Consider the following 19,310-nt stretch of genomic DNA (forward strand, 5'->3'; position numbering starts at 1 on the left):
TGGTATTTCAGCGGACCTGCAGTGAAAGTCTGTGTGGCTGGATGTGGTATTACGGCCAAATCTTCAGAGTTTGGAACTGGAGAACCAGGTTTGAGTCTCCGCGTCAGCTCAACATTCAGTGATTCTGGGCAAATCACTTAAATCTCCCTATGCCTAAACAAGCATTTACAATGCAACGGTCTCGGCATTGTTAAAGTTAGAGCTATTGGCAGTGCTCATGACAATGCCGTTTCTTTAAATGTTTTAAAAACAAAAACAAAAATAATGTCATGAGCAATGCCAATAGCTCTAACTTTACCAATGCCGAGACCATTGCATTGTAAATGCTTGTTACCTCTGCATTGAGAACGGAGACCTAATCCAGTGACAAACTGTATGCAGTGAAAGGCAGGACCCTGAAAACCAGTGTGCCTCAGAGCTATGGGCAGTGAGCATGTAAAGTGTGCAGGTGCTTTGGTGCATTCAGTGGCGTAGCTAGGCCTTTTGCCGCCCGTGGCGGTCCCTGCGGTTGCTGCCCTGCGACGGCCGCAGAGAAGAGCGCGGGGTGCTGCCGATTCCTGCATTTCCCGCCTCACGACGCCCTATCCCCATGCCACTGGATGCATTTGATCTCATGCAGTGAGTACATAGATACACTAGTACAACACCGTCATTCTTTCAATTCAGTGTTTTTCTCACAGTCGACACTTGCGGCACACAGCAAGCGGATGCCCCAGGGTTACCGTTTGTTGGCGTGGGTCTGGAATATTGAAGACAGAATACTGAAGGGTCACAAAAGCGTGCCCAGAATATCGTTGAACCAAATTTTTGAAAGGTACATTTGAATAGATTTTCTATACCAAACTCTGAATATACGTACCTTGGCGACCAATCTATATATATTCTAGGTGGGTAGATGTGGACTTAAAAATCGTAAATCCATGCCTCCCACTGTGCCCTTGCCTCTTCGGTATTTTGTCTCTCAATTATCTGGTCAACATATTGTGAGCCTTCGATATTCTGCTTTGATATTCCCTCCCATAATCATTCTTTTGTTAGAATAATCGCATAAATCTGCCCCAACCCGGTACCCAGCGATGGCCGCCACATACCTTTTGTTCCGCACATTGCACTCCTTCCTCCATCGTCTGCTGGCAGCAGTCGTCCGTCAGGCTTTTGACTAGTAAAGGAATTTGTTTCCTAACAAAGACAAAAAAACAAACTCTTTCACTCTTAAAAAATTGTGCTGTTTTACTATCCTTCATATGCCCAAAATCATTCACTACGTGCAGCCAGTGGCGTGACAAAAGCCCCCGAGCTCTGGAGCCCCCTTTGGCACTGGCAGGTCCCTGGCCTGAGAGTTCTGAACTGGGGCCCCCCTCAAGTTTTGTTATGCCACCGATTAAATGTGCTGGAAGGGTGAAATGATTTTTTCCGCCCCCAAAATATTTGTGGGGAAAAAAAGCTAAATAGGCAAAAACATCAGACAAGAACAAGTAAGTAATGAAGGAATACAGTTAAAATAAACATACTTATTAGGAAGGGAAACTTTAAAAAAGAGGGGAAACAGCATTTCTTCCTCAAATATAAGAAGTCTATACAAAAAAACAACAGTTCAGTAGATGGTGCTTTAGCTTTACTGCCATATGCTGAAATTCTAAATACATTTTAGTTTAATCAATTTTTATTCTGAAAAAAATGGAAAAGACTAAAGAAAATAGGATCCGGAAATTAATAATTGCGACACCAATCTTCCAAGATTAATTTCAAAGTAATTAACGGATCTGAACATTAATCGCATGCAACCACTGGAAATGGGGTTGGGTGGAGAATAAAACAATAAGGCTCTCTAAAATCAGAATGCGAAAAATACCCGGGATCTCAAAGATCTGGCTCACTTGTGTCCAAAACAGAAAGGACTAAGTCAACTACTGCCCTCTTCTGGCCTTTGGGTGAAATGCTCTGTCATTGTTACAATCCATGTTTTCTCCACAACATAATTTACCCAGAAGGTGACTACCTCTGTAGACAGCTACTTCACACATTTCATTGTTTTAGGAAAAGGAAAGTGTGATCCATAAAAAGACGGACACAGCATCACAAAACAATGTTTTTATACAAGGGCGCCATATTCTGTATTGAATCTCCAAGTAGCAGCATGATCTACCCTCTCACCCCACAAGCTAGCAGCACCTTTTAGTCTAATATTTTATGCTCACACCGGTAGGGGATAAATAAATATATGTTATTAATATAAATAAATATATATATATATATATATATATATATTTTTTTTTTTTTTTTTTTTAATCAAGAAAAAAAACTTGGGTAAAGTTTAGCTTAGGGTGGTGAGCGATTAATGATGGTTACAAAATAAGATCTCAAAAGGCAGGAAATGGACCAGTTCATGTAGAAACTTAACCTTAACTCCCACCCCACAATGCTTTCTTCATAGTCCCACAAATGATCTCACATCTAGAATACTTGTAATGTATAATATCAGTAAGAAGGTATGACTAACTTTGAGTTATGCACAGAATGACAACTAGAAACGGATAAAAAAAGGAACTCAGGCACACAAAACACAAACTGCAAATGTATGGTGTTATAGAAGGAGAAATTAATAACAAAGGATGACACATCATCAGGGTACCAAACAATTATGCATCACCTTGTCACAGCCTTTAAATAAACACCAGTATCTACCAAGATCAAAAAACAAAATTGCCCAGTAAGTTTGTTCCTTTCCACTCCACCAACTTTCTATCCTACACATTTTAAGTCGGACATACTCCACGACTATCCACTTACCAACTGTAACACAAGATGGGTTGTGAACATTAAGGGCAAATTATTACCTTTTCTGGTTTATTTCCAATTGTTTTGTGCTTCACTTTCTAATCAGTATTCACCCAAACCCACTTCAACGAAAGTGTTTCCTTTTAAATGTGATTTTTTTGTGCGATTCAAACACCAATGTGTAGTGAGAGCGCACCCAGACCTGAATGTGGATCTGTGTCCTATGTTAGGATTGAGACTTCACTGCCCAATAATTACTGAACTAAAACTCTCTAGACAGTAAGAGTCATCACTGGGCAAAGACTTAAATGAGACTTGATGGCACTATGCATTAATAAACATTAATGGCCCCCATAACATTGTTTTACTAGGGCATGACATCCCCCATAGAAGTTTTTAAGAGCACAGTCCGCATTAAACCATTGCTATGCGGGCTCCGCACAGAGCATTAGTAATTGATAACATAAGCAGAAATATGTCTTTATATCTCTTTGTTGCCATTTAGCACCAGGGGGAAAACAAATGCTGAACGACGCTACAATTACAAAATTGGTGAAGTTCAGAGTTTGCCACAAGGCATTTTTTCTCATTTCTCAAGTTACCGGATAACACAGGGAGAGATTAAAATACAGAGCTTTGTTTTTGCCTTTCTTTTGTAATTTACTAACGCTCAGTGAAGAACTGTGACTTCATGTAGACGACTTTTATGAACATCTTCAGGGATTTCTTGGCCCATGGACCAAGCTGCCAGCATTTCCCCAAAGGGCCCGAGGATTTGGGGTTCGTTGGGGACCACTTCCATTGTTGGCAGCGTTTCCCCAATTGAGAGAGTGCCTTGACCCTCTTTCACTCTCAAAAAAATGAAATTGAAGGGGGACGCGAGAGCCTACACCATCAATAAACGAGTGCCAGATGATCGTCAATTTAAGGTATCATAGAGTTTGACAGAGTGCTGTAGTGTAGGGATTATTTCTACACTACAGTATTAGGGTTCCTGTATCATTGTAACCAATATGTGCTGTAGTGTAGGGAATGTACACTAATGTTCTTGAGCCTCTTGACTGTAGTGTCCCACCCCAGTAGTGCAGCAGAAACCATTGCTCTGATAACACGTTCACTGTGTTTTAGGGATAGGCGTAAACGTCTGCTAACGTCTAGCATTTTGGGATGAATCTCAAATGCACATATCCCCCCCTAGATGCCGCTCCATCCGAACATTCTACCCATGCTGGACTCCACAAGATGGCGTCTCTTCCAGTCCAGAGACAAAAGAACTCTGCCTGGTTAAAGACGTGCCACTTTCCTTCTTCTTCATAGACTGGCTCTAGCCTGCGCCTGTTACGTCACAAGGTTCCGTCACAAGGTACCGCCTCTTCCTGTTCCCTGAAACGCTCCCTTCCGCTCTCATCATTCCTGGGCGTGCTTCTCTCCCGCTTCCTTCATGATCTTCCATTTCTTCCTGTTCTGCGAGCAGTATATTTTATTCTGATTTCTGAACAATCCCCTACACTTTCTATTCTTTCACCCTTACTAAAACAGACCCTTTTAGTCCGATACTTGATGAGATTTCTTTACATCTTTTTCGAAGACCATTGTGTATTTCATTTTTTTAATTTTTTAATTATTTTTCATAGACAAATCCATTGTCCTCCCACTCCCAGGCAAACCCTCACTATGCCACCATTCCTAGACATGTTGTTCTCTCTTCTCCTCCCATTCCTACCTAGTAACTATCTTTGCTTTCTTTTAGAGCAAGCTCCCTTCTCCCCATTCCTCGAGACGCTCCCTTAACCCGTCCCTACACTGGCTCCTTACTTTTATTATTAATTCACCCAGCCTCACTCTGACCATTCCAAGACAGGCTCCTGTTGCTGAACACACTTCTACTCACTCTCCTCTGGGACAAGGCACATCTCTACCCGTTCATGGACAAGCTTCCTTCCCTTCTCCATACTCTTCAGTTCCCAGGCAAGATCCCCTCTTAACCCAGCTTAGAGTGCACCTTTTTCCCCTTTCCAAGTCATGCTTCCTAGTCACCCTATCCTAATACATGCTCCCTCCTCTGTTCATTCCCACACACAGTTCTCTCGTCCCATTCTTAAACCCATGATCCTTCCTCCCACTCCTAGACTAGCTTCCTTATCATCCCCATGGCTAAACTCACTCCTTATTCCTTTCATTTTTAGACAAACTTCCTTCTCAACCACTCCTTAAACATACTCACTCCTTGCTCATTCCTAGATAAGCTTTCTTCTCACCCCATCCCTAAACACACTTCCTCGCATCTCTTCCTTGCACACTCCCCCCATCTCCTCTCATTCGAAGCAAGTTTGCTTCTGGTCCCATCCTTGGACATACTCCCTACTTCTATCATGTATAGACAACCTTTCTTATAATCTCATCCTTAAATATGTTCTCTTCTCCTCTCATTCTCGCAGAAGCGTAACAGTAGCCTCCGCAGTGCAAGGGAGCTTCAGGGAGCCCCCTCTTGCACTGTAGACGGGCGGCCTGAGAGCTCCTGACTGGGTCCGGAGAGTGGGGGGGAGGGGGACACACCATTCACTTTGCAGTAGGCCCCCTCAAATTTCGTTATGCCACTGAATTCTCTGCAAGCTTGTTTCTCACTTCAACCCTAAACATACTGCGCTTATATATATATATATATATATGACGGCATTCTTCTACTCACATACTTAAATACACCCTTTACTCCTTTCATTCCTACACAAGCTTCCTTCTCATCCCTTCCTTAACCCATCTTCCTACAGCTGCTATTCCTACATGAGCTTCCTTTTAATCAATTTCCTTAAACCATCCCCTACTGCTTTCATTCCTACACAAGCTTCCTTTTCACCCCTTCCTTAAACCATCTCCCTACTGCGGTCATTCCTCCACAAGCTTCCTTTTCACCCCTTCCTTAAACCATCTCCCTACTGCGGTCATTCCTCCACAAGCTTCCTTTTCACCCCTCCCTTAAACCATCTCCCTACTGCTTTCATTCCTACACAAGCTTACTTTTCACCCCTTCCTTAAACCATCCCCTACTGCTTTCATTCCTACACAAGCTTCCTTTTCATCCCTTCCTTAAACCATCCCCTACTGCTTTCATTCCTCCACAAGCTTCCTTTTCACCCCTTCCTTAAAGCATCTCCCTACTGCTTTCATTCCTCCACAAGCTTCCTTTTCACCCCTTCCTTAAACCATCTCCCTACTGCGGTCATTCCTCCACAAGCTTCCTTTTCACCCCTTCCTTAAACCATCTCCCTACTGCTTTCATTCCTCCACAAGCTTCCTTTTCACCCCTTCCTTAAACCATCTCCCTACTGCGGTCATTCCTCCACAAGCTTCCTTTTCACCCCTTCCCTTACACCATCTCCCTACTGCTTTCATTCCTCCACAAGCTTCCTTCTCATCCCTTCCTTAACCCATCTTCCTACAGCTGCTATTCCTACATGAGCTTCCTTTTCACCCCTTCCTTAAACCATCCCCTACTGCTTTCATTCCTACACAAGCTTCCTTTTCACCCCTTCCCTTAAACCATCTTCCTACTGCTGTCATTCCTCCACAAGCTTCCTTTTCACCCCTTCCTTAAACCATCCGATACTGCTTTCATTCCTACACAAGCTTCCTTTTCACCCCTTCCCTTAAACCATCTTCCTACTGCTGTCATTCCTCCACAAGCTTCCTTTTCACCCCTTCCTTAAACCATCTCCCTACTGCTTTCATTCCTCCACAAGCTTCCTTTTCACCCCTTCCTTAAAGCATCTCCCTACTGCTTTCATTCCTCCACAAGCTTCCTTTTCACCCCTTCCTTAAACCATCTCTCTACTGCGGTCATTCCTCCACAAGCTTCCTTTTCACCCCTTCCCTTACACCATCTCCCTACTGCTTTCATTCCTCCACAAGCTTCCTTCTCATCCCTTCCTTAACCCATCTTCCTACAGCTGCTATTCCTACAGGAGCTTCCTTTTCACCCCTTCCTTAAACCATCCCCTACTGCTTTCATTCCTACACAAGCTTCCTTTTCACCCCTTCCCTTAAACCATCTTTCTACTGCTGTCATTCCTCCACAAGCTTCCTTTTCACCCCTTCCTTAAACCATCCCATACTGCTTTCATTCCTACACAAGCTTCCTTTTCACCCCTTCCCTTAAACCATCTTCCTACTGCTGTCATTCCTCCACAAGCTTCCTTTTCACCCCTTCCTTAAACCATCTCCCTACTGCTTTCATTCCTACACAAGCTTCCTTTTCACCCCTTCCCTTACACCATCTTCTAAGAGCTGTCATTCCTCCCAAGCTTCCTTTTCACCCCTTCCTTAAACACAGGGTCTACTCCTCATTTGTAGACAAGCTTTCTTCTAATTGCATTCTTAATCACAACCACCATTCTCGTTCCTAGAAACAGGGCCCAGTAACTCACTGTTTAGTCTGGAGTTTTGTGCTTCCACAGATCAGGGCCAGGGCTGTAGCGTTGATAAACCCCAGGTCAATAGTCTCGAGTTCCTTGTCGTAGCCAGGATGAGGGGCTCTACTGGCGAAGCAGGCCAACTGGGCAGAGGGCTCCTTCTCTTCGCAGCATTCGTAGTGCCTCGTTTTCACTTGCAATTCTTCTTTGCAGAAGTCTAGAAGCACATCTTCCCACTAGAGAGGAGAGAAAGGAAGAACATATGTAAGCTATGGAAAGGAGCTGGTGCTTGGACTTAGCTGTCGCGGTTGACCGCCAGGTTGTCATTTCAAGATGACAACTGCAGCAGCAGGATACAGAAGTCACCTATGTTGTATGCTCTATGATGTCATTCCCATGCAGTACATATGCACCTGGTAGCCAGTCTTATTCTGGAATTATCTACAGCTTATTAAACACATTCTCATCCCCTAGAACAGCATCCAGCTCGGAGGAAGTGTTTTGTAAGAACTAGGAAAGTTAAGTGATACCAGCTTGTTACCTAGGGGCCCCAATGCATATTTATAGGGTGGTAGTTATCTATGTCCACCCTTAAATTAAGGCTTATGACTATTATTCATCAGGGGAGGAGTGATGGCTGCCATTCATACTTGGACAGCCTAACTACTACAAGGAATGGGTCTTTAAGTAGCCTTAATTGAAGGCTGACAACACTCTCTTCCTTTAGGGAGTGATTGTTATATCAGCTTTCTCAAACAGTAATCCCCCCTTAAGTCTGTTAAAGATCTCTCCCCAATCAGTGAAATGCATACAAATTCAGATTAATATCTGATTGGTATCTAATATCCTTTCCTAAAAAAGTAAAAATAATAATTGTACTAAGTATAAAAACTATTTCAGATGTTTAACTCCATTCTATGTGCAATTCCTAATTGTGGACAGGTTGGCACATTACAGGGAAGGCATGCACTTTTTGGTGGGCTTTTGAGAGGGTATTGCTGTTCATCCTCTCTGCCCCATTACATTATGTGCTCTTCAAAGAGGCCTGGGTGCTTAATAGAGACGGACCATACATTAATAAATTCTACTCAATGTTAAAGTTATCTTTCAAAGTGGGAACTAACAATTCAGCCTAAACGGGAATGTTGGCTGGCATGCTTTGCAGCCCCTGCAAATATTAGGTGGCATAGCTGGCATTACTCCCTTATGGGTTTTAATGTTATCTAAATCGATGGCCAGGGTTATTCACCATTTCCAAGAATTCCTCCAATCACTTTTTGTGGTTAATGCAGTGCTTACTTTGTGCTAGTGTTTGCAGGAGCTCAGCACTATCACTTAATTCTTCAAACCATAACTTTTTTTATGGCTGTCCACCACATGGTGTCACTGTCTGTTTATTTTCAGCAGAGCACATTAGTTTAGTAATTCAATATGCACTAAAACATAATAATACTATAATAGCAGAGGCACTGGACTTTTGCAGCTTTGGCAGTGGCAGGGGCAGTGGATAGTACATGCTGCAGTTGCATCCTAGGCAATACCTTTAGCCCTGGCACTTATTGTTTTAGAACTGTAAGCACTAGTTTGATGTTATGCTATAGGTGACCAGGGGTGTGCCCGGACGTCGGTCAATTGCTTCCTGTGCCACATAATCCAAGCTATACCTTGTTGCCGAGGCCCAACACCACCAAAACCAGTCCCTCTGTCCACTTCCAGAGGGGGCCTTGTCTGGAAGTTCAGGTCTTTATGTATGATGAACACATCATCGTACATCTTTAAATGCTCCTTTACGTTACTTATTATGGTCGTATTGTGTAGTGGTGTGCCACTTCTTTTCCATTTTAAAAAAGCATGATTCCATCAATATGGCAACATTAGTGATATCATACATGTAGTGCAATGGTAAGGTGTGTGTGAAATAACTTATGAAATTATGAATCATGCATGGCGGTGGTGGGAGCTACGGTTAAGGCTCTCTCGTAACGTGTTAATATTTGGTCTCTTTAGGTTTTATTTGTACACACTATAGTTCCCATGTCAAACTTAACTAATGCTTGAGCAAAGTTTTCTGAAAAGAGCAAGAGAGAGAAGGCAAATAGAAAAACTGAAATTATACATCCACGTTCAGTACCATTGAAGTATATATTTGTGGGTTATTTTAAATGCTGTCATTTTATGGATGGTAAATTCCTTCCTGCTTGTGTCTTAATTTTGACTGGTGTCAATTGCTCAGGATAATGTTATAGTAAGCACTCCAACCACCACACCTACACTTACCACTGCATGGGCACAGGTGATGTTCTCATTTTTGCAGCAATTCTTGAACTCGTTCTCCATGCGGTTGATCGCTTTGATTTGCCGCTGCAGCCATCCGTACCCAGTCTGGGGGTAGTCCTTGGTGGTGTACTGGGGTCGGAACTTCCTGAGCCGGCAGATGTTCTGGATGCAGCTATCCATGGGCTTTCCTGGGGGGAAGGACAGCTTGGGCACCTTCACTCTACGGCTGCTTCCAGGTTTTGCTTTACGGCACCCGCCGGATGGAGAGGCCTGGTCTTCAGAGCAAGGGCTTAGAGGTCGGGGGTTGGCTAGTTCTGGGACATTGCCGCTCTCCACTTCCAAATGCCCAATGGGAATGTCAATCGTAGAGTCATAGCCAGAGTCAGGAGCCTCTTTCGCGAAGCAGTCCTGTCTTTCGGACCCTCTCCGTTTACAGCACTGGTTGTGCCTGGTCTTCACAGAGAACTCATCTTCACAGTACTGGTCCAGGCCATTCTTCCACTAACCATCATATAAGGGAGAGACAGAGATACAAAAATCTATTAATAATGCAAGCCAAACAGGGAACAGCGGCAAGAGAAGGAGAGGTTGTAGGAGAGACCAGAATCGACAGGTAAGTGCCACTAAAAGGCAGCTGGGACCTGCTGGGAGCCAGTCACAAGTTAGGCACACCTCTGAAAGGTCAATAGGCCTGAGGTAGAGTCTGTCACATGACATGTACACCGGCCATGTGATCAACCAGGCCCCAGTCCTACTTATTGGTTCCCATGCAAGTGCCATGCAACACCCCAGACCTTCTTTAGTTCCAGAGGGTGGTCTGGCACAACAGAGAGGATGAATCGAGTCCATGAAATAATTGTGCACTGGTGCATGGTTGACGAAGCCTCAGAATTCCCACTCAATCATAATTGATGACGATTCCTCTATTCTCACAAGGAGCCCATGAGCATCCGCCACTTGCTGTACAAAGCAGATGAGTTCTCACCAGCTTCAGGAGACAGATGGGAAGAGCCCATGTTCTGTAGACTTTCAATAATCATTGGCCAACCCCCAAAAAAGAAAACCCCAACAAACCCACCATCCCCTAAATCCTGCTATGAAAGGGTAGAGCAATTAAATAAAGTCCAATCACCACAGATCAGTATTCTATAGCTATGGTAAAGCTGTGTCTATATCTTTCAGATTTTGCTCATTTCCTAACAATCGTCTGGTGAGTATTCGTAATGGAACAGATTCCCTTGGGGGCGTACGAGCGCTTTATAAAAACGTTTAACATAACATAACATTCACAGCTCTCAACCGTCTTTGGCAGGTAATCTGTTGTGTATCCTGGCAAAATAAAAATAAAAGTGGCTCCAATGTGGATTTAATTTAAATATGCATATCCGAAGAAGCAGTCACTTCAAGGCCAGGATAATTCACAAACAAAGACACCACAATAAAATCGGTGGGGGCTCTGGATTTTTTCACAACGTCACCAGAGTTGCCTTGGCAGCTCACAATGACACATGAACCACTCCTCGTGTCTGGTGTTGCAGGCTGCATGATCGGAGACATATCTTCGCGGGTACGCCTCCCCTCCTTGACTTCGCCGCACCGGGAGAGTCAAGTTCCCCAAAGTAGTAACTTGATCACCTAATTTACAATTGTATTAGTTATCCAGAGTTACCTCCTAGCTAAATAATAGTACTCACAAAGGACTGTTGTTTAGGAAGTCCTGACTGCCATGGAACACAGAAAATGGCTCAATACTACTTCCTGCGCAAAGCCTCTGATCTTTCGCCACAACCACAACGGTAAGACTATGACACACTGTACTACTCTGCACCATGACACACACAAGTCTGTGTGAAGAGTGGACAGCGTGTTCTATCACAGCAAGTGTGCGGTTCCAAGTGCAGGCAAATTCTGTGCCTTAACTGGGGACAATGCATTATTAAAAGGCAGATTCGCTGTCTGAAGCCGGCGGACGCAACTGGTCGCCATTGCTAAAGCTGTAGTAGAAATCCCCCTGAAGGCGGCTGCAGTAAGTGCTTACACCCACCTTCAGTGTGATGCCTTGGGGGTCCCTGGGACATTCTATTTCCCTTCACAAAGGGCATCCTTTGGGTCACCTGGTATACGCACCGATTGAGAACCACAGAGATCGCAGAGAATCCGTTCACCCCCTGACAGCCACTTTGACTCTGTGCCCACGTCTGTAATTCAGCATTGTGTAGAGGCAAAGTGTTTCTTCATCTGCAAGGGGCTATACCCCCTTCCATGGAGGCAGGGCTCTCTTGTGATCGCCTGGTGCAAATTGTGCACATGTATCTGCTGCCCCTTCAATTATACCAAAGTGTCCCAGGGGCACACAAAGTGAGCACAAATACCCATTGTTGAGGGCATTTTTTATAATTTGGCCCATGGTGGGGAATCACCAATAACCAACTATCCACATCAGAGTCTTGCTGCATAAATATTCACTGCGTACACAGCGGACAAGCACTCACTACTCTGCTGATGGAGCTCATTGCCAGAGTAGGACATGTCTACTCATCACTTCCTTCCTACAACAGAACCTGAGGACAAACACTCACAACTTCATGGATGAAGCTAACAATCTCTGCCCACTTCCCAAACGTAGCTGACATCCACTCACCACTTTCTGAGCACAGCTGAGCCTATCCTCCTGGTAGCAGCATTGGCTGAAGCCCTCCTCGATATTGGTGATAGCATCACCCTGGCGGCTAAGATGGCTGAACCCCGTCTGTGGCAGGTTGTGAGGACCGTAGTTGGGCGGCACCCTTCCTTCCTGGCAGATGTTCTCAATGTTGTCCCTGCTGGGCTTGCCCGGAGGGAAATCTGGCAGGTTGCCTATCATCGGGGGAGATATGTCGGCCGTCGGGCAAGAGTCTTGATCCTCACATTTCGGGGTGGGTTTATGGCCTCTTGGAGAAAACACAGGCTCGCCCAGCACAAGGAGCTGAGGCATCTCAACTAAATAGGAAAAAAGCACAGGTAATAATGTAGATTAGTAAATGAACTACTATATGCGCAGATAACAATAAATAGTACAGTCAGGCAATTTGTGTATAAAAGGCTAACCACTCAAATCAACAACGGAATCAGCAAAGCCGTACAGTGAAATAATGTTGTAATGTAAAACCTTGCCTGCTTAAACAGCATGTGAACCATCATGTACGAGAGGTGTGGTAATGACTCTCTCGCTACCCTAAGGCAGAAAAGTCAACGGGCAGTGGTCAGCAAGCAATATAGATTCAGCCAACTCCACACATAGCTTAAATCCGAAACATAACACAAACCATACCTAAATGCACAATACTAATCATAAGTGTAGCTATATCCTTTACGGTAGTCCTGGTTATTACCACAAGTTGAACTCTACTGCTCTGACTGAATCTAAATTATAGATCTAATTTTAATCGGTGACACACCCAAAAGGCCATGAATCTCCCCTTTTATTGTTGTCTGGCCTGGACACTTCTATCGCATTAAAATTTAAAATAAAGACGTATTTCCTTGAAGGCATACAAATATTCTCCTTTTTAAAGTAATGATCTTTGACCAGGTTAGCTCATCGTTAATGATCAGTTCTAGTTATCAGAGTCAAGAAGCCACAATTGTGGGGAAAATTGTGCCTAACTCTAGAATACTCCTATACCATTACACAGTGTAAAATTATTTCTGAATTCTATCCTTAATCCATTAACTTGGTATTACTAGCAATAATAGCTCATGGTTGGGTAGTAATGCTTAGTGTCAACATTTAGCCTAAGACCAAGTGACAGTCCTTCTTAATCCTAAAACTAACACTAACCGTTTTCCCAGGAGCGAATTAGTAACATCATCCAAGTTTCGAAGATACTCTGAAACAGACCTCAAGGGTTGGACACAAAAACTTGATTAACCAGGCTAGATTGAACCACAAGTCCCAGGATCATCCGGGTACTGGGGAGCCAGCTCTGGAAGAGCTATTGCTCAGATATGAGAAATAAATCCAGCATGGCAACTATTTCATGAAAAGCTGAAAGTGAATCCCTTCGAGAGGCTTTCACAGCTCATCTCTAAACCTTTGGGATAGCAAACTCAACCCCTTAAAATATACACTGTGACCCTTTGAACGCAATTCCAACACAACTGGTAAAACCTTGCTCGGGATCCATGAGTCCACGAGGCTTCGGTTCCCACGCCTCAGGAAGAGATTGCTTTAGTCATAAACAGAGACACCTGCACCAAGATGAGGCTGTTTGTCACAAGCCCCCACATTACAACACAGATAAATGACTTTTATTTTAAACCATAACTCTCTAACCCTAAGATAGCTGGCAGCGGTCATTTCACCTCAAGGTATGGCAGCAGAATAGAGGCCTAAATATTGCCCAAGAAAATGTGTCTTTAATATAATTTACAAAAATATTTCCCCTTTGATTTAATAGAAACTCTATACTCAATGGAGAAATACTTTTGTAAACAATATTTAAGTGGCAATAGTGATGTCAGATGATGATTTTGTTATCAATATTGTGACGTGCAACCCAAAGTAAACTTTTCTCTGAGAACAGCTAGTAAACTCAGTTCTTAATTCTAAAACATGACCCGGAAGGTACCCAACAGGGCCTCTTCCTAACCCTGTCCCATCCGCAGAACCGGTCTGTGAGTTGGATGAGCAGAGAGGATCCACCAATAACAAGACCGTCAGGCATAGACTTCAATTTACCTAAAGGCCAAGAGGTAGCAGAAGTCTCATCAAGCATCTTCTGGCCACCAGTGACATCACAGGGTTGACCTCATGCGCCACCCGCAGCATCCTAGCTGACTTCTATTGGCGCTATGATGCTGGATGAAGGACAGCCAAGCTGTTCGTCGGGAATTTAGGGCCCTGCATTTTTCTATAGCTGCCATTCTCGTCATGGTCGGTAGAACATGGGTAGAAAACGTGCCGAAAGTACCAACGTTTTGGGGGAGTGGTAGAAGCTACTCCCGACTACCCTTTACGCCCATGCCCCTAGCGAGTAGATCAGGAAACGAAGAAGTGATCAGCAGCTCAATATTCACTGGTCCCAAGAACCAAGGAGAAACGATACATACGTTCTTTCTGAAGAATGTCGTACGGAAGTTCTGGAACCTCCTCCTGCTGGTGCATGATCTCCTCCTGAGCCACCAACGTCTGCTCGTGCGCCGTATCCTCGTGGTGCACTAGCTCCTGCTGGTATGTGATCTCCTGCTGCGGCACAGAACCCCTTCTAAACTCAGTTACATCGAGGTCAGGGTACCGGATACCTGGAAAGACGAAATTAGATTGGAGTTGACATAGAGAACTAGATTTGGCAAAAATTTGAAAGTATTGGTGGTTAATTATTTCAAACAGAAAAGTGCAGGACTGTAATTATGGTGCCCCCCAAGAATGGGTTAGGTGGCATCCCAGCAACGGGTGAAGAAGCCATCGTTGTGCAGGTAGGGCTTCTAGCCACTTGTCCCCATGTCACAAGGAACACACATTCCTTTCCAGCGATGTCACTTACCTTAGTGCGTCCTGGAAGCTGTGGTCTTGGTTCATCACAACTGAACGGACAAGCCCAAAAGAAATGAAAGTAAAATCCAGGTTGGAATATGTAGTCCCAATTAATATTGAGTAAGTGAAAGCACAATGACTCCAAATTATTTATAAAGTTGAATGTCAAGTTGTTCTGTGTCATTAATCAGATTTTTTTAATTTCAAAATTGTCTTTTTTCCCTTGGTGTTATTTTTCATTGTATTACTTCAATTTCTCTTTATCCTAAACATTTTTCTCTTCCCCGTGTTATGTTTTTTCGATTCCCCGTATCCATCGTTTCCTCTTACCACTTTTTCCTTTTTTGGTTTCCGGACACTTTTTTTTTAAATTTCTCTAACTGTTCGCTGGCATTTTTTTTGTTGCTTTTTTATGTTTTCCCTTTGTTTATTTTCTTATGTATGTCCTTAACAGAGAGGTGGATGTCCTCATACCTTTGCTTTCTCACCCATCCTCTCTTGCATTTGTCCTCTTCTGTACAGTCTGCACCTAACAGAGTGTTGTTATTTTCAAAAGGTTAAAGTAATGAGACTTTTAGATTTGTAATTTTTTTAAAAAATAAATTTGTAAACTGCAGCATTTGAAGTGCTATATTTCAAAGTGAAAAAGAAGTAGTGTTAACATAATACCGAAGTTGGCGGTGATCTCATAGCTGAAGTGTGCCCAGTGCAAAACAGGGTGGACACTTGCACTGGTCAAGAGATAATACTATGGATGTCCCAGCAGAGAGCCCTCATAGGTCAGTTGGGTACCCTTGGTTGGGGGTAGAATGACGCTACATTCCGGGTAAAAAAATAAGAACTTTACAACCAAAGAAGTGATCCCTTATGCAAGACCAGCAATGTGTAAATGAGACGCTAGGGCCCACCTAGAGGACATGCATGCCCCTTTTATCAGTTTCTAGATCTGACAGGTGATCAAACAGAAGAGTTCTGACTTCTGACCACAACACTCAACAAAAACCAACTCTAGAAACAAATGTTTTTGTCAATGTTCACTATGGGGAAGGTGTGTCTTGGGACAACCCCTCCCCTAATATTTTCAAAATGGGTTACCACCTCCTTTGAGTTGTTTGTGAAATATTTATGTATAGCGACCGGATTTCAGTCACAAAACATTTATAAATCCCATTAAGATGAACTATTTGGAAGGGATGCCACAAACACGCCCCTTAATAACAGCGATTACGTATGTACTCGCCCCCCCAAATTGACATTTGAAAACATATCTAATCGAGATTTGGGTTTTGTACACTCCAATAGGTCATGTTATAGTCATTTTTGAGAATCGGGGCCCTTGCAACAGCAAAATCCCTTCGTACATCTGGCCCCTCGTGCAGTGTTCACTGGTGCAGTGTAGAATGGGGCAGTGGCAGTTCACTGCAGTAGCCAATGCAACCGACAAAGGCAGCCGTGGACCATCGAACTGAAGACTGCTGCGCAGTGCCCACCTCACTGGGTTACGCAATCAAACTACAGCGGTCCATCCTGCTGACAGTGGCTGTGCAGCGGAAGACTGCGGCAAGAGAAGGGCCGGACTGGCCGTAGCGGGCATCGGGTGGTTTCCCCGGGAGGCTGGAAGGGTGGGGGACAATTTTTGCAGCGGTGAGGGCTGTTTTTGTTACTGGGGGCCAGTTTTGCAGCGTTGCTGCTATATCGGGTCCAGGTAACAAAAGCAGCAGGGGGGCTGGTCCGTCAACATTGCCAGGGCTGCTTTGGGCTCCCTGTACGTCCCTGGTACGAGTTGGTGGTACACCGGACCATGCCACCATACACTGCCCAAACCGCAGAGCCTGCAGTGCAAAGGACTGATCCGCAGAAAAGCTGAAAAACAAAGCAGTGCAGGGAATTTGGGGGTGCATTTGAACACTGTCGTGCAGTTTGTAGTGCATATAGATGCAAGTTGAAGAGTGTAGTGTGTGGAAAGCCAAGCACGAAGCCTGCAGTGCTGTGAATTCTCCCACAAAACACTGCACCGTGCATCACAGTCAAAAACATAGTGGAAACCTACGGTGCAACGCATGCAGTGCAGAGCTCCGATGGGTTGCTATCCCCCCCTTCTCGTGTGCAGATGTTCTTCCTTGTGCACACATGGGACTGAGCCCTGCATTTTTTATTTCCCATGGACAAGTTCAAACGCACCCAGGCGGGGTGAGTCACCGCCGCAAGACAAGCTTTTAACAAAACAAACAGGGCTCAGATGAAGAGGCGGTGTGTACCTAACGGTGAACACAGCAGTGTGTGTCTAGCTGTCAGGCGTACGCTTCACAATGTTTAAGTCATGAACATATCAAAATATATTGTATGTTATTTCAAAGTATACACGCCTCTGTGTAAACAAGCATCTCGGATGGCACATCAAACTTTATATCACTACCTCACAAGGCAAACTTCAAAGTGCGCTCCACAGCCCGGCCACACGGTACCCGGCAAATATGACCCGTGGGCAGTGCTGTCTTAACGCATGGGCATGCTGGGCAGTTGCGCATGGGCCCCACGAGGATAGGGGCCCCATGCAGACCAGAATTTAACACAAATTTTCCGTTAAACATTGTTATTCCTGTGAGTGGTTGTGCAGGCAGGAACCAGTGCACTGCTTTTCCCAGGGGCCTATAATGCTGTTAATATGCCCCTGCCTGTGGGCAGGGCTGAAAACAGTGGGAGACAGGCATTTCTTGGAGCTGAACCAAACATTGGGAATCATTACACCAGATCAGACCTGCAGAGAGCAGTTTTGACTCTTTCCAGGAGGGACTGTGGAGATCTCACACACCCAGATTTTAGGTCTGTTTGACACAGCTGCTGTCTCTTGACCTGTGTTACCAATGCTATAAAATATACACAGAGTGGCCTTCATGGCCCCCACCCAGAGGAGCATTCTCTCTCACGCGGCCGGACAGGCCTTTTGGTGCACCAGGCATTTCCCCGGTGGGCTGGTGACCTTGGAGACCGCTTTGAAAATCCTGGGCCGCTCCAGGTGCCTCTGTCACTTTCCCCAGAATTCCGAGGTTAATTGCAGCAGCCATGGGGACACTTCGAGGGAGAAAGAGAGGGAGGGAAGAGGAGAGTAGAGAGAAAGCTTTCAGAGAGGGAGGAGAGAAGCAGACAGAGAATGGATGGAAAGAGAGAGATAGCACGAGGAGACTAAGGACGCGGCCTGGTTTGAGCAATTTTGCCGGGGCTTCTTTTTGCTCCCATTTTGGGAGTGTGACTGCCTGCTTGGAAGAATTAAACCAGATAATGGAATGATCAGAAGGTTTGGTTGCTGAAATGTTAGGGTCAGTGCCCGTGCACCGAAATGCTAGGTAGACATCTTTGATGCCACCATCAGGGAGTACCATATCGCCCCAAATGCATTAGCTATATCCTCACTGCCAATGAGTGGACGTGATATTACATTTTCCATTTAACTGGGTATCAAATATCCATGCTCTAGTCCTGCTGAAAGCTTTCATACTTAAAAGTGTAGGATGAACATAGCGGCCATTTTGCTCAGCATAGGCACGTCCATTTTGTTAGTGGTAAGTGTAAGAAAACCATGTTTTGAACAACACTCTTTTTTTAGGTCTTGAAAACACGCGATATTCAGTTGAGTCCAGGGGTGGAGCGCAGTGTATATACTTATCAGCTGCTTCCAGAGACAGGGACTTCCTCTTTAGTATTAAGTGACTTTAATAGCAACTTGCCTAGAACTGTATTTGCAACCCCCTGTGGTCTGCCAGTGTCATCCTGTTTACACCGCACAGCTTCACCACCGTGTCACCATAACAGACCTCCTTGAAAGATTACAAGGAACTCTTCTAAGCGTGGTCTCCTTGCGATCCAGTTTGAGGTGTATCTTAAACACCTTCTATGCCCAATGCTGCCGGGGAAATGCTTGCGTCGGGTGGAGATTGGCGGTAGCCACAGGTCATCCGGAGCATGTAAGGCAAGCCGCAAAGTAAATGGTGTGCTGAGATACTATAGAGTGTCCTTAGCGGGTGAAAAAAGCTTGTGAACTAAACTAGAAAAGGAAAGGAGCCTGATATAACTGCTGTGTTTTAGACAGTGACACAACATAGTCACCGCCGTACATGGATTTGCAGTTGTGTTTCACTGGCAAGTGTGTAAAGTTGGCACGCAATGGTGTAAATTTGGCACGGAGAAGGGAATCCATTTCTTCTCCGTGTTGTCCAAGGTTGATGTACAAAAGAATCTCTCCTTTCTGTGAGAGTCTGTACTGTCAGTGATCCAGCTTTACCCATAGGCCGAAGGAGAGGTGGCTACATGTCTTTGGTACATAAGCTCATTTCTTG

The 19,310-nt window shown here is 44.5% G+C and overlaps 1 protein-coding gene and 1 long non-coding RNA gene across 3 annotated transcripts in view; one reads left to right on the forward strand and one right to left on the reverse strand.

Annotated features, from left to right (window-relative positions):
* The window catches only part of LOC146772730 (uncharacterized), a 463,041-nt gene that overhangs the window by 294,065 nt on the left and 149,666 nt on the right, over window positions 1-19,310 (forward strand). The gene's annotated exons all lie outside the window — the stretch shown is intronic.
* ECM1 (extracellular matrix protein 1) overlaps window positions 1-19,310 on the reverse strand; it is a 44,564-nt gene that overhangs the window by 9,043 nt on the left and 16,211 nt on the right. Inside the window, exons 2-6 of the mRNA XM_085638964.1 lie at window positions 14,553-14,744; window positions 12,103-12,440; window positions 9,462-9,962; window positions 7,200-7,420; window positions 1,092-1,179 (exon numbers count right to left, since the gene is read on the reverse strand). Of these exons, the coding sequence (XP_085495090.1) occupies window positions 1,092-1,179; window positions 7,200-7,420; window positions 9,462-9,962; window positions 12,103-12,440; window positions 14,553-14,744 (1,340 nt within the window). The remainder of the gene's footprint in view (window positions 1-1,091; window positions 1,180-7,199; window positions 7,421-9,461; window positions 9,963-12,102; window positions 12,441-14,552; window positions 14,745-19,310) is intronic.

This window comes from Triturus cristatus, chromosome 12 (genome assembly GCF_964204655.1).
Source record: "Triturus cristatus chromosome 12, aTriCri1.1, whole genome shotgun sequence".
NCBI classification, from domain to species: Eukaryota; Metazoa; Chordata; class Amphibia; order Caudata; family Salamandridae; genus Triturus; species Triturus cristatus.